The sequence below is a fragment of the Triticum dicoccoides genome, chromosome 5A, assembly GCF_002162155.2.
Source record: "Triticum dicoccoides isolate Atlit2015 ecotype Zavitan chromosome 5A, WEW_v2.0, whole genome shotgun sequence".
Classification (NCBI taxonomy): Eukaryota; Viridiplantae; Streptophyta; class Magnoliopsida; order Poales; family Poaceae; genus Triticum; species Triticum dicoccoides.
Genome location: NC_041388.1, coordinates 121,090,808 through 121,110,978, shown reverse-complemented (window position 1 = coordinate 121,110,978; position 20,171 = coordinate 121,090,808). Strand labels below are relative to the sequence as shown.

General features: G+C 42.0%; 2 protein-coding genes and 1 pseudogene across 7 annotated transcripts; 2 read left to right on the top strand and 1 right to left on the bottom strand.

The window, feature by feature from the left end:
- Positions 1–1,002: 1,002 nt before the first annotated feature.
- On the top strand, positions 1,003–7,612 carry LOC119300014 (disease resistance protein RGA5-like). 6 transcript variants are annotated; one of them, XM_037577105.1, is made up of 7 exons: positions 1,003–1,376; positions 1,493–1,524; positions 2,149–2,246; positions 2,913–2,990; positions 3,083–3,978; positions 4,184–6,232; positions 7,070–7,612. In XM_037577105.1, the coding sequence occupies exons 5-6, from the start codon at positions 3,155–3,157 to the stop codon at positions 6,210–6,212; spliced, it is 2,853 nt and encodes a 950-aa protein (XP_037433002.1). In that variant the 5' UTR covers positions 1,003–1,376; positions 1,493–1,524; positions 2,149–2,246; positions 2,913–2,990; positions 3,083–3,154; the 3' UTR covers positions 6,213–6,232; positions 7,070–7,612. The 6 variants fall into 6 exon arrangements, with proteins under 6 accessions (XP_037433002.1, XP_037433001.1, XP_037433004.1 ...); XM_037577104.1 differs by having other exon boundaries at positions 2,115–2,246; XM_037577107.1 differs by having other exon boundaries at positions 1,003–1,524; positions 3,123–3,978.
- Positions 7,613–8,454: 842 nt separating this feature from the next.
- On the top strand, positions 8,455–16,556 carry LOC119300012 (nuclear export mediator factor Nemf-like). The gene is made up of 14 exons (XM_037577101.1): positions 8,455–8,627; positions 9,803–9,915; positions 10,010–10,106; positions 10,205–10,329; positions 10,505–11,108; positions 11,254–11,439; positions 11,573–11,866; positions 12,749–12,901; positions 13,666–13,820; positions 14,029–14,134; positions 14,256–15,197; positions 15,285–15,366; positions 15,614–15,970; positions 16,067–16,556. The coding sequence occupies exons 1-14, from the start codon at positions 8,523–8,525 to the stop codon at positions 16,258–16,260; spliced, it is 3,513 nt and encodes a 1,170-aa protein (XP_037432998.1). The 5' UTR covers positions 8,455–8,522; the 3' UTR covers positions 16,261–16,556.
- On the bottom strand, positions 16,534–19,507 carry LOC119300013 (annotated as a pseudogene).
- Positions 19,508–20,171: the final 664 nt, after the last annotated feature.

Sequence of the window (20,171 nt, the reverse complement as noted above, 5' to 3'; positions counted from 1 at the left end):
TGTTACATTAACTTGTTTTTTATTATTTTATTTCTTTCTTTAGTTCGGTTTATTCTTTTTCTTTTTTCCCATCCTTTTTTATTTTCTTAATGTGTGGTTATTGTAAAATTCGTGAACCTTTTTTCAAAATGGATGATTTTTTTTTCAAATTTGATGAACTTTTTTCAAATCTGATAATTTTTCTTAAAATTTTATGAACTTTTTTCAAATTCGATTAACTTTTTTCAAATTTATTGAACTTTTTCAAAATCAGTGAACTATTTTTCAAATTCAATGAACTCTTTTGAAGGTTGATGAAATTTTTGTCAATTTAATGAAATTTCTTTAAAGAATTGATGAATTTTTTTCTTCAAATTCATGAATTTTTTTCTCAAATTAGTTAACTTTTTCCAATTTCCTTGAACATTTTTGTATTTCGTGAACTTTTTCAAATCCATGAACTTTTTTTAGACTTGTGAACTTTTTTCAAACTCATGAACTTTTCTTAAATTAATGGTCTTTTTTAAATTTTGTGAAATGTTTTCAATATTCGTGAACTTTTTTGAATACGTGAGCCTTTTCTTTTCTGAAAAAAAAATCTGAAAACAGTTTTAAAATTTATGAACTTTCAATTATTTGGAACCGTGCAGCCACTAGTCCTTAGGAATTCTCGAGTTTCAACTGATAACTAGTACTCCCTCCGTTTCAAAATAGATGACTCAATTTTATATTAATTTTATATCAAAGTTAATACAAAATTGAGTCATCTATTTTAGAACGGATGAAGTAATAGATAGCGGTATTGGTTTGCCGAGCGGGTGTACTATGCCTGTGGCGTAAGTTCGATTCGTTTTTTTTTTGAGGGTCCGCGTAAGTTCGATTCGTGGGAGCATAAACTTTCTTTTAGGATTTTGTTTTTCGCTGGCTTTGCGCGTTAGTGGGCCGGCCCAGCAAGGCGGCGCTGTATAGGAGCTCCCTCCATGGACCCCCCGGTATTATTAGTTTCTTTAGGGAAGGCCCAGTATAGTTAGCCCAACAGCCCAAGCATCTTCTTCCCCCTCTCTCTCCGGCGAACTTCTCCGACGACGGCGATGGCAACCTACGCCGCCCCCCTGCCTTGTGCCGTGCCGTTGTTCCCCGCTCCTATCCCGCTACCACTGCCTGTACATCTACTGCATCCGGCGAACTTCTACTGCCACAACGCCAGCAATTCGTGCCGCGTTCATCCTGCCTCTTCTTCTTATTATTTTTATCACGGGGATCCCCTGATGTTTAACTGGCTGGGCAATCGGACCAAGACGATCTCCTTTCTTCGAGGATCCCTTATCTTGGAGATACATCGTATCCGTGGGAAGATCTACCTTCGGCGGCTCTGCTGACGGATCGTGCTTCCGGGGGTAACCTCAAAGAAATCGCATGCTCGATACACCGTCCCCTTCAGCTTAATTTGCCTTTTGTCATTCGGTCACTGATGCCTTTTCCCTTTTTGGATGGTTTTTACTGGCTGAGGTAGATGATTGGTGACTGATGATGCCGTGATATGAGGTAATGAATCTGCACACTTCTATTCTTTCCTGTGTGTTGAAATTCTCTCCTTTTGACAGTGACCGGTCTTCAGTTCTTCTTTGTGCAATTTGTTCTTCTCTTTCACATTCCTAGAAACTTCACTCGGCACAACAGCTCAGTTACTGAATCACTGTCTTGTTTAGCTTAATTTACCTTTTGGTTTCACCAATGAATTGATTAGTTTTTTAAATAATTCTGATCGACCGAGGTAGCTGAAAATGGTGCCACATTTGCTTCTGGGAATGTGAATGGCGATCTGGAGTACAATCTTCTCTTCAGAGAAACATATTACGATCTTCTTACAAATGTGAATGGCGATGTCATGTTCCTCGAAGCTGAGTCTGACCTCCTAACAAATAGTCTTGGGTGTCCACACAAGAAATTTCCACTGCCTTTTGTTTTTGCTCAAGAAAATTTCCTAACCTTGTCCGCTTCCCAGTTTTATATTTGCTATGGTGGTTAGTGTGTGGAGTCGTGGACTAATGTAGCAAAGTCCATATTTGCACAACTGTGTTAATTTACTAATCTGGCATTGGCCGCTGAAGTAATCACATATTACCTCGTGGTAGGTGATCATTACTTATTTGCTCCTGTTATGGGCAGAGGAGCGCACGGAGGCGCATGTTGACAATATTTTCTCCAAGTAACTAGGGGAAGTTATCTGGTAAAGGGAAGATACTTCCTCCGCCCAGAAATCTAAGGTGCACATACTTCCCAAGAATTGTCTTTGATTAAGACTTTGTTCGACAACACGTCGATTACGTTATATAAATTCATATTGTTGGATTGAAAAACACTTTCCAGTTGTGTCGACTTTGTATCAAATCGGCGGTCAAAGTTAAACCTTCGAAATCATGTGCACATATGGTTAGGAAAGATTAATTTAAATATGATGATGGAGATATGGTTTAGTAGGAAAGTGGTAATTCTGTTCTTGGTGTTCAAGACGATTTTTGCCCACAAAAGGGACACACCATGTAGGCTTCATCAATTAAGCAATGAGAAGAATAAACTGTAGTAAAGATCTAATCACGGTCTCTGTCTTCATCCCTCTTACATCAGACACCATGGCTGGCCTACCTTCGCTCTTCAGAGCCATAATCCCAACCTTGTCAGGTTCACTGGTCTCGAGACCGGTACCATGTTTAGCATGTGAGGAAGAAACCTATTCCTTTTGTTTAGCTTTATTGCCCTGCCCTTTCTTTCATTTACTAGTTTAGGTGGATCTATGGTGATTTATATCTTTCCACTTGATATACTCCTAGATTATTGGAATGTTGATATCGTTATACGTTAATAGTCTTCTCATTTGGTGGCTTATGACTTCTTCTCTTGACTAAACGACTGACTTTGCAATCGTGGTGCAGGCAATTCACACTTCCTTTCCTTCTTGACAACTTGACTGCTTTTGAAATGTGCTTTGTACCATCTGTGCTTTTTATATGGTAAGATTCTGCGGGCACCTGACCTGCTCACTCGCTATGCCGTCTTCACTTGAGCAATCATTTTAATGTCTTGTTTATGCATACTTTGAAAGGTTATGCGTGTATAAAAGGCTTGAACCTTCAAAGTGGCAGGGACACAAAAACTTAAGCCCAGAGACAGGGTGATGGAGGCCACTGTATGTGCAACACATGGGGCCATGGGTTCTGTGCTACGGAAGCTGGGTGCTTTGCTCTCTGATGAATATAAACTTCTCACCAGTGTGAAGGGTGATATCATGTTCCTTAAAGCTGAGCTTGAGAGCATTCATGCTTTCCTGAAGAAGATATCCGAGTTTGAGGACCCTGATGAGCTGTCCAAGTGCTGGATTAAGGCAGTGCGGGAGCTGTCCTACGACATCGAGGGTGGCATTGACAGTTTCATGCTGTCCCTGGGTGCCGAGTCCAGCCGCAAATCCCGTGGCTGCAAGGGACTCCTGAGCAGGTGCATGGATTTAATGACAAATTCCAAGACACGCCATCGGATGGCCAAGAAAATCAAAGTTCTCAAACAAAGAGCTATTGAGGTTAGTAGTCGGCGTGTGAGGTACAAGGTTGATGATGTTTTCTCCAGGCCGAGTAGGACAAGCATAGATCCCCGCTTACCAGCATTTTTCACGGAGATGACGAGGCTCATTGGCATCGATGGCCCAAGGGATAAACTCATCAAGTTGCTAACAGAAGGGGAATGTTCAACGGCGCAGCAGCTAAAGGTGGTGTCCATTGTTGGATTTGGAGGCCTTGGAAAGACTACTCTCGCTAATCAAGTGTACCAGAAGCTCGAAGGGCAATTTGAATATCAAGCTTTCGTGTCGGTGTCCCAAAAACCTGATCTGAAGAAGATTTTGAGAAATATACTCTCTCAGATCTGCTGGCAAGAGTGCACCAGCAATGAAGCATGGGATGAGCAGCAACTCATCAACAAAATAAGACAGTTCCTCAAGCATAAAAGGTATGCAACCTTATTTACTCATGGCAATCTTATTTTGGTCTAATATGCATGTGGTGTCATCACTAATTTATTATACATCCGTATGAACTTTGTGTTAATGCTACATCAATTTCATCCATAGGATAATATATGTACGCTTTGCTTACTACTGCTTCACCGGTTGCAGCTTTAGGAATACATGTTTAACTTGTAAAGTTTGTGATAGGTACTTCATAGTAATCGATGATATATGGGGCACACCAGTATGGAGAACAATCAAATGTGCTTTTCCTGAAAATAATTCATCCAGCAGAATACTTACAACAACGCGTATCATCACCGTAGCCAAGTATTGCAGCTCTCAGCACCATGATCGTGTGTATGAAATAAAGCCTCTTAGTGCAACTCACTCTAAGAGCTTATTTTTCAAACGAGCGTTTGGCTCTGAAGGTGGATGCCCTCTTCAACTGAGGGAAGTTTCAGATGAAATATTAAAAAAATGTGGTGGCGTGCCATTGGCGATCATTACAGTAGCTAGCTTATTGGCAAATAAAGCTAGTACCAAAGAAGAATGGCTGAGGATACGGAATTCTATTGGTTCAGCACTTGAAAAGGATTTAGACATGGAAGAGATGAAAAAAATATTGTTCCTTAGTTACAATGATCTCCCCTACCATTTGAAGACATGTTTGCTATATCTAAGTATATTCCCTGAAGATTATGAGATCAAGAGGGATCGGCTGGTAAGGAGATGGATTGCTGAAGGTTTCATCAATCCAGCAGGTGGACAGGATCTGGAGGAAGTAGGAGAAGGCTATTTCATTGAGCTGATCAACAGAAGCTTGATTGAACCAGTTGAAATCCAGTATGATGGTCGAGCTGATGCTTGCCGTGTCCATGATATGATTCTTGACCTAATAATATCCAAGTCAATTGAAGAAAATTTTGTGACATTTTCTGGTGATAAAAAACTCAACTCATTGCCGTATGATAAGGTTCGTCGACTATCCCTGAACTATCATGCTCAAGAACATATTATGGTACCATCAAACATGATTGTCTCTCATGTTCGATCCCTCACTATCTTTGGATGTGCTGAAGCTGAACATATGCTTTCTCTTTCAAAGTTTCATTCCGTAAGAGTGCTGGATCTAGAAAATAGAGAGGTTTTGGAACACAATTATCTTAAACACATAAGCAGGCTTTCTCAGCTGAAGTATCTGCGACTCGATGTAAGAAGAATCACCGCACTTCCTGAACAATTAGGAGAGTTGCAGAATTTACAGACCTTAGACTTAAGATGGACATGGGTAAAAAAGTTGCCAGTGAATATTGTTCAACTACAGAAGCTGGCATGTTTATTGGTTAATTGTACAGAGTTACCTGAAAGGATTGGGAATATGCAAGCTCTTCGGGAACTATCAGAGGTTGAGATCAATCAGAACACCTCTCCGTCTTCTTTGCAGGAGTTGGGCACACTGACCAAACTAAGGATACTTGGTCTGAACCTGAATTGGCACATAAGTAATACAAATGGTGGCATGAAAGCTTATACAGATAACTTGGTCATGTCCCTCTGCAAACTAGGCATGCTCAACCTTCGAACCATACAAATTCAAAGCTACAATTTCTGTTCCCTTGATTTCTTACTTGACTCTTGGTTTCCTCCTCCTCGTCTGCTACAGAGATTTGAGATCTCTACAGAATACTATTTCCCCAGAATCCCAAAGTGGGTAGCCTCACTTGACCACCTCTCTTACCTAGGCATCTACGTTGATCCAGTGGATGAGGAAACATTCCGAATCCTTGGGGACCTTCCATCTCTATTATTTCTCTGGATATCTTCAAGAACAGCAAGGCCTAAAGAAAGGCTCATAATCAGCAGCAATGGATTCCGATTCCTGAAGGAATTCTACTTCACTTGCTGGGACAGCGGGACAGGGCTGGTATTTGAAGGAGGAGCCATGCCTGAACTTGAGAAGCTCCGGGTTCCATTTAATGCGCATGATGTGTTCCCTTTGAGTGGTGGTCTTGATTTCGGCATACAGAACCTCTATTCGCTCAAGCATCTCCACGTTGAGATAGTTTGTTATAGCGCGAAGGTTAGGGAGGTGGAGGCCTTGGAGGATGCCGTCAAGAATGCAGCTGGCTGTCTTTCAGATGAGCTCACTCTTGAAATGAGTAGATGGGATGAAGAGGAAATTGTTAAGGATGGGGATCATAAACTGGCAGAGGAGGTTGATTCCGACAATTGAGTGCATAACACATCACCGAGGTACTATTCATTCTCGTAGGCCACAACTGCTGTATATTTCAGATATATTACTGTTTGGGGCACTTAGAGGGGTAGAGACTGGAGTAGGCATGTAGGATGGGCATGGAAACCACATACAATTTGTGTTCTAAAATTTTGGATATACTAGGTGATTTCCCCGCGCGTTGCTGCGGAAATTTAAAGATTGATTTTGGATGAATTATGTATGAACGAATGACCTAGATCATGAGGTTTGCCACTGTTTGTTCTCCCCTTCTATCAATGGAATGATACGCTCCGCGCATATTCGCGAAAAGAAAAAAAGCTATTACTTTCGGAAGTAATTGTGTGTGGAAAAAGTATGCAAGTACGCTGGACCATTGGAGTTGCAACAATTATATGGACTGCTTCTATAGGAAAATGTGAGCAAATACAGATTGATTCTTTGTTAATTGATATTGCATATTCAGTGCAATTTTTGTTCATTGAGAAACCAGATCGGTTGCTGCTACTTGCGCATCATATGCATCTTTTTTTCTTCTTCTGAGAAACCTCATCATATGTATTTCTTCCCACTTCCTGAGTGGTGCAAGGATTGTCCACAATCAGACAGTTTAGTAAACTATATCATGGTTTTGCTCTGGTGTTGGTGCTACTATCAGTATTTTGTCTTCCCATTTGTTCAGTGTCCACAAACATTTTGCCACCACTTGATGTTACATTCTGCTACTGCTAATTTATAAGCAGGATCTTATCATTACTAGTTGATTCATAGTAAAATTTCATCTTTCTCAGTTTGCCAGTTATTCCTGGTATTTTTAGGAAAAAAAATCCCACTTAGCCTAGTTTCATCTGCAGGGTTCACGAAGGGTATTCATTCTGAGACGCTGAAACTCGCTGCCCCGGTGCCATGATTAGCTGAGTACTCCATGGGAGTGTGGACTGCTCTTACCAATGTTTTATATTTTGGTCGTTGAAGATTTTTCATGTTGGGAATGATCGACTGTGGCAACTAAATACTCGAAGACCCCATTTGGAACTCTGGAAGTTGCTCCTACATCTGCTGGAAAATGGACCAATTGATGCGAAACAGAAATGGCATGTGATTTCAGTTCTGTTCTTTTGGTAGGAATGGGTTGGCGGAAACCCTTTCCGTCTTCCAGTTCCACCTCATATATCTTATGTAATTTTTTGTTGATTAACGCATGCTAGAGTTTTTTTTTCCGAAACGGAGACAAAAGATTTGCCTCATCTATTAAATGAGAAGGATAGAGTTTTGGAGTGTTACACATGCTAGAGTTTGAACATGATAACTTTGGTCTTGTAACAGCCTTGTTGTTTCCGAGACTTTATTGACTACAATTTTTTACTTGTCCAGTGGAAATTATTAATTACATGACATATACACACCTCTTGATGATTGTATGCAACCCAATAACTGGAAAATTGCAGTGAAATATTCTACGGATCAATAATTCTATTTGTGTTTCTTTCTAGGCTACTCTCTGGGAAAAGCTAGAACCATAGAAAAACAATTGCCTGCTAACAGGGATGTTTTTTTTTGTCAGGGATGTTTTTTTAGTGAACAAGCAACCTAATTTTATCATTTTTAAAATCAATTTAATTTTAAATTATTAATATTTAAAATTAAATTGATTTTAAAAATGATAAAATTATTAATATTAGAATGTGTCAAGAGAGGGCGGGGTAGACCGAATTTGACATGGGAGGAGTCCGTTAAGAGAGACCTGAAGGATTGGAGTATCACCAAAGAGCTAGCTATGGACAGGGGTGCGTGGAAGCTTGCTATCCATGTGCCAGAGCCATGGGTTGGTTGCGAGATTTTATGGGTTTCACCTCTAGCCTACCCCAACTTGTTTGGGACTAAAGGCTTTGTTGTTGTTGTTGTAATATTAGAATGTAACTTGATCCATTGCTAATCCAGCCACAAATTACAATTCAAACTGTGTTAAAAAAATACAATTCAAACTTCTGTAGCAAAAAGTACAATTCAAACTGTAATTTCAGTGGCTAGATTTGCAATGGTAAGCAAAATGGGCCAGCGGCCGCGCCACCCAACGAGACAGAATCATATCAGAGGCCGGGCCACCCAACGAGAGAGACGACAATATGGGCCTAAGAGAGGCATGCGTTGGCACCTCTGTAAGCCCAAGACAGCCCAGTGAGTGAGCGCACACTTGAGACTTGACAACTCGACGCGACGAGTCGAGGTCGAAGGCAAAGGGAGAAGAGAACCCCCAACCTCGGCCGCAAGGAAGGAAGCAGGAAGGCATCGGCTGCGGCGGCGAAGATGGTGAAGGCGCGGATGACGACGGCGGACGTGGCGGCGGAGGTCAAGTGCCTCCTCCGCCTCATCGGCATGCGCCTCTCCAACGTCTACGACATCACCCCCAAGGTCGGTCGTCCAGTCCCCACGCCGCATCCCCTCTCCTTCCTCTCCCAGCTCTTCCGCTTTCGTCAAACCCTAGGTGCGGAACACTAGCGGCATAGCCGGCCTCCCGGGGAGGCGAGTAGATACGGCGCACGACGATTAGCTTGGGAGGCTTGTGTAGGTTTCTACGTGGCTTCCCCGGGGGCTGTGCTCCGATTTGGCGGTACTTGGATTGGTACTGGAAGGCTTTGTGTAGTTCACTTTAGCACTGGCGGGGTTCCAACGAACGAATTACTCTATTTGGAAATGAATCTGAACAAACAGCCGGGGTAGGATTGCTTAGCTGATGGTTATTCTGCCCTGATGGCGATTCTGGGTGCCGTGAGGTTACCTTGTGTTGGATGTGTAAATATTTGATTGTCTTAGTCTCTGAAAATTCTGTTATCAAAATTGCCAAATTGGATAGATTCACCGTGCTATTTGCCGCCAGGGAGGCGAGTAGAGGTAGATGCGGCGCACGATCAGGTTGGGAGGCTTGCGTAGGTTTCTACGTGGCTTCTCCGGGGGCTATTCTCTGACTTGGCGGAACAGTCAGTCGGAACTTGGATTGGTACAGGAAAGCTTTGTGCAGTTCACTTTAGCACTGGTGCCACTAGGTTCCAACAAACAAATTACTCTATTTAGAAAGGAAATGGGACACACGGTTGGCGTAGGGTTGCTACCCTGATGGCGATTCCACATTGCTGTGAGGTTGCCTTGTGTTGGATTGTGTAAATATTTGGTTGTCTTAGTCTCTGAAAGTTTTGTTGTGAAAATCGCCAAATTGGTTAGATTCATGGTGCTTTGTGCTGTCTGTCGTGTTATGCGGGCTGCCGGTACACATTTCATGCAATTCATTGGGATATTAGATTGTTGTGTTGTCTTCCGCTTTTAGAGGACCAATGTTTTTTTAATATATGCTGTTTCTGCGGAGGAACTGCTGGCAATCCAGTGCATCATCTCCTTTTCTGGAATATATTTGCTTTTGGTGGACCAAATGTTCTTTTTAAACTTACCTGTTTCCACCAAGAAATTGCTGGAAATCAAGTGCACCATCTCTCCTCTAGTGGAATGTATTCAAGCTCTAGCAATCTTGCACACCGTATCTGTTTTTGATATGTACTGTGATGTTTTACATAAGCCTTTTTGTGCTTGTACAGACTTATCTTTTCAAGCTGATGAACAGCAGTGGAATCACCGAGTCAGGGGAGAGTGAGAAGGTTTTGTTGCTGATGGAAAGTGGTGTCAGGCTGCACACCACTCAATATGTTCGGTGAGATGCTGCTCACCGTTGTTGGTATATATTTATCTGATGCCACTGTTTCAGAACATTAATGTACAAATCTCCTTTTGTCCCTATTTTTCAGTGATAAGAGCACCACACCTTCTGGATTCACTCTCAAGCTGCGGAAACACGTTCGTGGCAAGAGGCTTGAAGATGTTCGTATGCTGGGATATGATAGGGTACTCCTCACATTTCATTTGCTCTTGAAAATCCTTTGAAGTTAGTGGAATTGTACTTGCTGAGGGTTCAGCCGTTTAATGATGTCTTTGTTCTGCAGATGATCCTCTTTCAATTTGGACTTGGCAGTAATGCACACTTTATCATTCTTGAGCTGTATGCACAAGGAAATATCATTCTCACAGATTCGGAATACACAGTGATGACACTACTACGTTCTCACAGGTTATTGTCTAATTCGTGCAGTACTATTTTCGTTCTCACAGGCTGTTGCACAAGTGAGGACTTAGGACAAAAAAACGTCGATTATATGTTTGCAATCCGAGAATTTGATTATTCTCTTAAATTCTTATGCTTACTGTTTGTTTATTATACTTATCTTCTACTGTAAAACTTCCAGAGATGACAACAAAGGATTGGCTATCATGTCACGGCATCGCTATCCAGTAGAAGCCTGCCGTACTTTTGAAAGGACTGACTTTACAAAGTTAAAAGACACACTGAAGCTGTCTAATACAGTCGATGATAAAGAATCTTCCCAAGTTACACCTAGTTCAGCTGATGCTCAGCAGCCTTCTGAATGCGCCAATGATGGAGTGCCTGCTACCAATAAACTGGAAGAACCAGCTAATAGAACAGGAAAGAAGTCTGCTGCAAAATTTAAGCAGTCAGGTTCAGATGCTAAAGCCAGTAATGGCACTCAATCAAATAAAGCTACTCTGAAGACACTTCTTGGGGAGGCATTGCCTTATGGTCCAGCACTAGCGGAGCATATCATATTAGATGCTGGGTTGCTTCCAAGTACAAAGGTTGGGAAAGATCCAGAGAGCAGTCTTGATGATCATACTATTCAGTCTCTAGTAGAATCTGTTGCAAGGTTTGAGGACTGGCTTGTAGATATCATTTCTGGCCAAAGGATCCCCGAGGGGTACATACTCATGCAGAATAAGATGACCGCAAAGAAGAATGTCACACCATCAGAAGGGTCTTCTACTAACCAGAAGGTGTATCTATTGTTATTCCTGTGTTTTTTTGTTTTGTTCATTAGTGATGTCCGTCGCAGACCTATATTTAGGTAGCAGTACATTTGCATTTGATATGGTGGATTCCATGTCAAGGTACTTACTATTTTATTGTTCTTGTACACAGGTATATGATGAATATTGCCCTATCCTGCTGACGCAATGTAAGTCAAGGGAATATGATAAATTTGAGACATTTGATGATGCACTAGATGAGTTCTACAGCAAAATAGAAAGTCAAAGGGTGAATCAACAGCATAAAGCAAAAGAGGATTCAGCAGTCCATAGGCTCAACAAAATAAAGTTGGATCAGGTTCCCCCACCTCACTCTCCAATGCATGCTTGCAATCAAGTTCATAATTTGCTTGAGTTTGATTTCTATTTGGAGAATTTTATTTCCTTGTAAACATGCACTATTTACTCCGCTGATGCATTCTGCCATGCAGGAGAATCGTGTGCATACATTGAGAAAGGAAGCAGACCATTGCATCACTATGGCAGAACTAATCGAGTACAATTTGGAGGATGTGGATGCAGCAATCAAAGCTGTTCGTGTTTCCCTTGCAAATGGAATGAGTTGGGAAGCTCTTGCTCGCATGATTAAAGAGGAGAAAAAGGCTGGAAACCCAGTAGCTGGTCTAATTGATAAGCTCAGTTTTGAAAAAAATTGCATTACTCTACTTCTTAGCAATAATCTTGATGACATGGATGAGGAAGAGAAAACTGCGCCTGTTGAGAAGGTATGTTCCACAAACAACTAGCTTGTTACATATACATTTCCTGTGTCATGAAAATGCTGTTTTTCTTTGAACACCGGAAATGTATCTTATTGGCAATGTTGGTCTATGGGTTCACCTAAGGTGTCATATGTCAGAAACAGTTCTATTTGGATTATTGAATTGTCGACCCCTGTTATTTTTACTTGTGTTAGCGTTCCATTGATTCAGTTTACGTTCTCCATGCTGAACTGCTTGAGTAATCTCCTCATTTATCCACCTTAACTTGAATGACGTGAAGTTTCTAGTCTTGCAATTCTTTAGGCAGCCAGTTTTACTAAGTTGTAAGTACATATGCCTATGGAGAGCTGCCCGCTGCTCATCAACACTATTTTACTCCCACCATTCCCAAATAGATGAAATTTTATTGCATTCTCGGATTCTCCAGTGAGCAACTCTGATCATTAGTCTTGGTATGAATGTAAGTAAATAAGTATAAAAAATGTTGTGAAACTATTTTGATGACAAATCTAATGGTATAAATTTTGTTTAACAAATCTAAATAGTTTATCGTTAAGTAGCCATCTAAGATAGATAAATTTGAGCATGCTCCTAGGACGTCATCTATTTTGGGAAGGAGGTAGTATTAATTTATTGTTATGTTGCATGAAAAAATCCCATGAAGATTTATTTCGTAATTGAGCAACTGAAGATTGATTGATGGAGAGTTAATGTCTTACACAAAAAGGGCGCATCAGCATGCAAATGAGGGGGCTAATTAGATACATGCTGCATGTGACCTTGCTTGCAGATTGTACCTGGATTTTACTTGTGTGACTCAGTTACCACTATCGCTTTCTCCATGTTCCCGATTTTCATAATACACTTTTGTTTCATTTCTTTTAGGTTGAGGTTGATTTATCACTTTCAGCACATGCAAATGCTAGACGGTGGTACGAAATGAAGAAAAAACAGGAAACCAAACAAGAGAAAACTATCACTGCACATGAGAAAGCTTTCAAAGCAGCCGAGAAGAAGACACGTCTTCAGCTTGCTCAGGTTTCTTACTTACAGCTGTACTGTGTACTTGTATGCATTACCAAGCAGAAGTTGTATGTTAACATTTTAGTTCTCATCAGAACATGTTGATTAAGTTTTCTTTATAAGTGCATAAGCCTGTTCAAACCAGCCTCATCCTATATCCTCCTCTTGAATGACAGGTTTTCTTCTTAGTGGAATATAAATGAACAAATAAAAAGCTTTAGCTGTCATCTAAACCACTCATTCGTGTACGTTAGCCTGTTTAGTGGTGTCATATGCTGATAATATTATGCTCTTACTAGCAAGATGCCCGTGCATTGCACGGAGCGTCAAGATGCATTTTTTTTATAAAACACATGTTGTGATTGACCCATGCGGAAGTAATCCCATGTGTAAAAACTAATGATATCTCGAGAAAGAGAAGAGATAGGGTGAGGAGGAGTGTAAAAACCCATGCGGCCACCATGCCAGATTGTTCCAGAGGTTTCCTTTTTTAATTGCTCAACAATGAGGTTGTGGGAGATAAGGATGAACAAGGGAAGGCCTTATCTGCAAATGTGGAGAGAGGTGCGGGTATCTTTTTGCAAAATTGCCATAGTTTGCTTTCTATCCGTCAGATATAGATCAAACGGTCTATCTTGCAAGATGGCATGCACACCATCATCACCAACTCGGTTTTTTATAAGAGTAGAGATACAGTAATAATTCCAATAATCATTGTCTTGTGTATATTATATTAAATTATATTATATTTAAGAACCTTCATATCATGACATTTTTAGGAAAAAACTGTGGCTGCAATCACTCATATGAGGAAAGTTCACTGGTTTGAGAAATTCAATTGGTTTATCAGCAGTGAAAACTACCTGATTGTCAGTGGCCGAGATGCTCAACAAAATGAGTTGGTCGTCAAGCGGTACATGTCTAAAGGAGATTTGTAAGTACCCCTGTTAGTTATCACCCATTTGTAAGCTTATTGCCAGATTACCAGTGCATTGTTTTTCTTCTGTCTGGTATTTTGCATGTAATCGATCATCAAAACATTACTTGATGGACATACCTCATACGTTTTAAACAGCAGTGCTATGCTTTTTATTCTTTGGTTTTCTTACAGAAGCTATTGGCTTATATCCAATCTTGAATAGGTATGTGCATGCGGAGTTACATGGAGCTTCCAGTACAATAATCAAGAACCACAAACCTGACAGTCCAATACCACCCTTGACATTGAACCAAGCAGGATGTTTCACAGTGAGTCAAATATGTGATTATGTTATCACGCAGTGTGTTATGTGATTATGTTATCACGCAATGCTTTTGAAGAGTGAGTGTTCATATAAATTAGGCCAATTGACCATGAGCTTTTCTGCAGGTTTGCCACAGCAAAGCATGGGATTCAAAAATTGTTACAAGTGCTTGGTGGGTGTATCCTCATCAAGTTAGCAAAACAGCTCCCACTGGCGAGTACCTCACTGTTGGTAGTTTTATGATCCGTGGCAAGAAAAATTTCCTTCCACCTCACCCCCTTGTTATGGGCTTTGGTATCCTCTTCCGTTTGGATGAGAGTTGCTTGGCATCTCATCTAAATGAAAGGAGGATTAGGGGTGAAGATGAGGCCCTTCCAGAAACCGAAGCAGAGCCTCGTCTAAATGAAAGGAGGATTAGGGGCGAGGATGAGACCCTTCCAGAAACCGAAGCAGAGCCTCAAAAGCAGCAAAGTAATCCTGAATCGGATGACAAACTTGCTACTGACAATGAGATGAGCAAAGGAACTCATGATAATGAATCAAGCAGGGATCATACTGGCGTTCACCAGAATGATGATACCAACCATTCTAATCTGCCTAATGTGGATACCGCCGACAAATCTCAACAAGTCGCTGAAACGAAAGCAGTGGAAAACAGTGGAACTGATGCTTCCGTTTCATCTCGACTAGAGGATCTGCTTGATAAGAGTCTTGGTCTGGGCCCTGCCAAGGGGTCAGGTAAAAGCTCTTTGCTTGTCAGCAGTCTTTCAAGTTTAGGAGAAGACACTGATGATCTTGATGTGAAAAAATCAATGGTAAGAGAGAAACCATATGTATCAAAAGCAGAGAGAAGAAAACTTAAGAAGGGTGAGAATGCCTGTGAATCTAGTGATCCTCAGAAAGTTGTCAAAAAGCCAGATAACCCACAGCAAGAAAAGGGCAAGGATAATACAAAGGCTGCTAATCCTAAAACAAGTCGTGGACAGAAGGGCAAGCTTAAGAAGATCAAAGAGAAGTATGCAGAGCAGGATGAAGAGGAAAGAGAAATCCGTATGGCTTTGCTTGCGGTAATAACACTACTGACACTTTTTTTTCCGTTGCACTCTTTCCTCCTTTTGTCATTGGAACTGACAACCTTCTTCTCCTGATACTAGTCTTCTGGAAAGGCTTCACAAAAGGACAATCCTTCACAGGATGGAGAAGATACCACTGCAAAACAATCAAAACCATCAACTGGTGCTTATCACAACTCTCTCCTTATTATGGTTTATTTGCAATTTTGCGCTTATAATTCTACACCATACCATAACTATGAGGACCTGTGCCAAACTGCCAAGGTCATTAATCATCTTCATTTGAGACAAGATATCAGTAGTTTGTTCATGTTGTTCCCAAATACTGAACTGAAATGATTGGCGTGAATTGCAATCTGTTAGTGGCTATTCTTGTCTCAGCTGAGCTGTTATTCCTTTTACCCTGTCAGGCGAAGACGACTCATTAAAGGTTTGTTATAAATGCAAAAAGTCTGGACATCTATCTCGTGATTGCCCTGAAAGTACATCAGCTGTTGATCCGACTGATGTCAACGTTGGTAGAAGCAGAGATGGTATGGATAGAAGTGCTACTCCTGTTGATGGCAGCATTGCCATGGATGAAGATGATATAAATGAACTTGGTGATGAAGAGAAAGAAAAGTTGATTGATTTGGACTACTTAACTGGAATTCCAGTGGCAAGTGACATTTTGCTATATGCAGTACCTGTATGTGCACCTTATAACGCGTTACAGACATACAAATATCGTGTAAAGATCACCCCAGGCACTGCAAAGAAAGGAAAAGGTATCTTCTACTCATTCTTGAACATGGAAGTAACAACATTTTGTGCATCTTTTCATTCTTTTGGGGTGTTCTGATCACTTTGCTTGTTGGTTTCAGCCGCTAAAACTGCTATGAGCTTATTCATGCACATTCCTGATGCCACGAACCGTGAGAAGGAACTAATGAAGGCATGCACTGATCCTGAATTGGTTGCTGCGATTGTTGGAAATGCCAAAATCACCGCACCTGGCCTCACTCAACTGAAGCAGAAGCAGAAGCAGAAAGGGAAAAAGGCTGTGAAAAGTAACTAGATTGAAACCACCATGACAATGCACTGAAGTTTTGATCCACTGCTGTCTGCAGAACGCATGTAAATCCTGTGGTATGATCTGTCTGCGCTCTGTAGAAATCATGTAAATCCCGTGATATGATCAGTTGAGGCATAGGCAACAAATACACTTTAGTGCATATAAGGTGTTTTACACCTTGGCATTTGAGAGGCCAGGGGCCGGTGCAACAGAGACGGCGGCCTAAAAGAGCAAATATACACTTTGTGGTGTTACCTTGAGAAATCTCTGCCTCAGTAAACTCTCAAATTTCATCTCAATGTTGCATACTCTGTATTTTTATGCGCGATGTTTTTTGACACTATTTTTGCTACTATAATACAGCACACGAAGTACATGTAGTCCCTTATGCAAGCCAAGGAAAATTAAACGATAGTGGCAGGGAATAAAGAATGGCGTCGGCTATACAAAATTCTGTTATCTCCAGGCAAAACATTGCTCGCTGCTGCGGCACATTTTAGCACTACGCTTGTATCTTGTTGACCCTGAAGGAGTCCATGACTCTCCTCAGGTCTCCCTCTTCCTCCGAGAGCAACCGTTCCGGCGTCTGCAGCCGTAGCGCATACAGCTGGTTGTTCTCGACGCCGAGGACTGTCAGGTACCGCCGGTCCCACTCCAGGCTCTGCACCCTGTCTTTCGGCATCACCGCTAGCTCATTGTTGCTTGCGTACGACTTGATGTTCACCTGGAAAGCAGACGCATCTTGATTCTCATGATGATTTGTGCAATTCAGAAGCAGGGTCCAGCAAACAGGGTAGAAATATAAGTCAAATCTACTTCTTGATCACAGCGGACTATGATATCTGCATCGACTATTTGATTTACCTCAACCTCGTAGTAGAGCTTGCCATCGTTGGCGACCTTGGACGACGCTGACAAGACATTCGACTCGCGTCGAACACCTAGTCTGGTCGACATGAACTCCGTCAAATACTGCTTCAGAACTCCCTCAGCAGCCTTCTCAGGGGGGCTAGGTCCTCGACCGTCTTGTACGTTGACGAAGAAGGGGATGATATGTCGACGGACATGTTCACGTCCAGGAGGACCGGATCTCTGAAGAATATGTCCGCGCCAGCTCCTTTGACCTGGATCCAGCCCTTTGGGTATATGAAGGAGTAGCCGTCAAATGTGTCGATGTACTCCCTGAATGCACCGCCAGTGGTCTCAGCTAAGGTGATCTCTCTTGGTCCGAGAAGTAGCACCGTTGAAGCGGATAGCAGTGTGGATAGTACATTCCTCCTGGGAACTGCAAAAATATTTAGTTCACTTGCAGTTTGCAAACAAATGTAGTTTGATGACATGCAGTAGTGATCATGGAAACAAAAGAAGCTCTTCAAGAATTGCAAGTTTGCTAGTATTGTTTGTGTTTAGTACTTTGCGTATTTGGCAAATAATGCAGATGCATATTATTATTAGCACATGTCAGGCTTCAGAAAACAGGTGGCAAATTCATGAGTAACAATAAAGGTATTGATGATGCCGCTGTCTGAAATTAGTCTCTACTACACTCTACAATAGTTCACTGGTTTACTTGTCAGCATTTAGTACACAGTAAACAAGAAATTCTTAGCTCTGCCAGTGGCACAGTGGGGCGATGTTCTTGGAGTGAGCCATGGACTCCAGGATGACAACTTTCTACTTTGAAAGGTAGAACAGTGACACAATTGGTACGTTCAATCTGTTTTACGCATAAACTTTGTCTGATTGCATGACTTTCTACATCAGGACTTCTCTTCAAGCTAACCAGTTTCTGTTCACATCAATCCTATCAGTACTTACATTGTCTGTAGTGTGGATTTTAGCGACAGCAAGCCTCCAAAGTATGCAATGTGTCAAAACAAGTCTATGGAAGACTTGTACTCCCTCCGTCCGGAAATACTTGTCCTCGAAATGGTTGTATCTAGACTTATTTTACCAAAGTTCAACAGTTTGAACATCTCAACTGTACGGATGTTTTGGAGATTAGCTCTTGTGCACCGACTTCCAAACCAGTGGTCTACTTCGACAAACACAGGAATATCTCCATGAAAGCGGGTTCAATCTGTAATAGTCTCTACTCTCTACATACATTTTGTCTGTTTGCATGACCTCCAAAGTGTGCATGCATGCATATGAGCATTTTCTTCTGTACCATGTTTCTTAAAAAACAGTCATTGCGGAGAAAAATATTTTTCATGAAAGCGGTGTACTACCAATTTGTAGTCTCTAGGTACATGTTGTCTGTTTGCATGAACTCTAAATAACAGGTCATTGTAAAGTTCATAACTAACGAATACTAAAACTGTCCCCATCAATGCGGAGAAAAATGAGTGTTAGTCTTGATCAATTCCACAATAGACTTGAGAGCCCTTGTTGTGTCATTCTTCGTGGTGAATCCAATCACAAGAAGGCTAATTCTAACATCAATATGGAAAATTTCACTAGCCCAGCCCATCAAATTCCACAATAACTGACAATGCTGTCTATAATTCACTGAAGTAGTAAGCAGGAACTCCAGAACGGCTGGAAATTAAGGAGTGTATGCCTCGGGATGAGCAAAAACCGCACGATGAAACAACAAGAGCGCAAGACTTGGCAGGAAGCGGCAACACTGCTAGCTGGCAGCAGTTAGTAGCTTTCAGGAATTACTGCGACTTGCTGGCAGCTAGCTGGTAGCTTTCGGGGATTACCATAACTTGCTGAGGAACTATACAAGAACACAATAGAACTCGTGCGTCTTGGAAAGTGCTGCGTGGAGTAGAATGTCAAGGCTCAGGAACATTCCATCCGTCGGAATCATGGAAATTCGACATGAATCTCAAGTCTGGAGCAGAACCGTCCATGGGAAGACTAGACGTCCAAGTCGGTCAGGTACCACCGTATCAGGAGGATAGGTGCACTGCGGAACCTAACATAGAGTACTGACCTCGTGCGACTGAATGGAAAACATGGATGAATGCATGGGTTGAATTAGTATGCTACTACCAGTCTACCAAGCAGGCTAGGTATCTTTACCGGAACAAGAAGCGACCACCCGAGTCCGCGCAGTGCTGGTGCAGCAGAACGGAGGAGGACGGCCGCGGCGGCTAGAAGAGCCGAATTCGGGGGCGAAGGAGAGGCCACAAGCCGCCGGGAGTGGGAGGGTGTGGTGGCCCGCCTGCCGGCGAGGCGTCGCCGGGAGGCCGGAGCAGCAAGTTCGGGATGACATGGGGATGGGGGCGTTCGCAAGTTCGGGATAGGGTGGCAGCTACATGAATGAGCCATCTTGCATGCATCTGTCCGTCCATGTGGCATCAGACGGCGGGGAATAAACACGATTCACACATTTCTTATTCAAACCCTACCCTATATTTTTGCCGCGCTCGCTATTTCTCACACGAATGTTTTCCTGGCTCATTACATTCGATTTACTTATCAAACCTGATGACCTGAAAAGAGTGTTTTCTTTGGAAAGAAGACCATTTTTTATTGAACCTTGGACCATAGACAATTGTTCTATGGTATATATTAATAACCCCGCAAAAAATTTTATATTAATAAATAAAGTGTATATACATAAGGCAAATTCCAATGCTAGATCTCAAACAGACACGAATTTTGTTTCTTTTTTGTTCGTTTGAGGCAAAAAAAATGATAGACGAACAACGCCGGACAGGCGGAAGATCATGGTACCTAACGCAAATACCCATCCCAAATGGACACTTAAACTTTTTGGAAAAATAAAACAGAAAAACGCAGCGTTGCCGCCCGCACCTGCTTGCGTGTCGACCGCTACCGCTCGCCACGCCTCGCTGCCGTCCTCACGTGCCCGCCGCTGCCGCTCGCCACGCCCCACTATCGCCCGCGCCTTCTCGCGCACCCGCCGCTGCCTCGCCATGCCTGCTTGCGCGCCGGCC

Bases quoted from the DNA above. Each gene is read 5' to 3' on its own strand.
- LOC119300014 (XM_037577105.1), top strand. From the start codon at position 3,155: ATGGAGGCCACTGTATGTGCAACACATGGGGCCATGGGTTCTGTGCTA. The intron at 3,979-4,183 runs GTATGCAACCTT...AGTTTGTGATAG, and splicing joins CAGTTCCTCAAGCATAAAAG to GTACTTCATAGTAATCGATG.
- LOC119300012 (XM_037577101.1), top strand. From the start codon at position 8,523: ATGGTGAAGGCGCGGATGACGACGGCGGACGTGGCGGCGGAGGTCAAG. The intron at 8,628-9,802 runs GTCGGTCGTCCA...GTGCTTGTACAG, and splicing joins TCTACGACATCACCCCCAAG to ACTTATCTTTTCAAGCTGAT. The intron at 15,971-16,066 runs GTATCTTCTACT...TGTTGGTTTCAG, and splicing joins CACTGCAAAGAAAGGAAAAG to CCGCTAAAACTGCTATGAGC.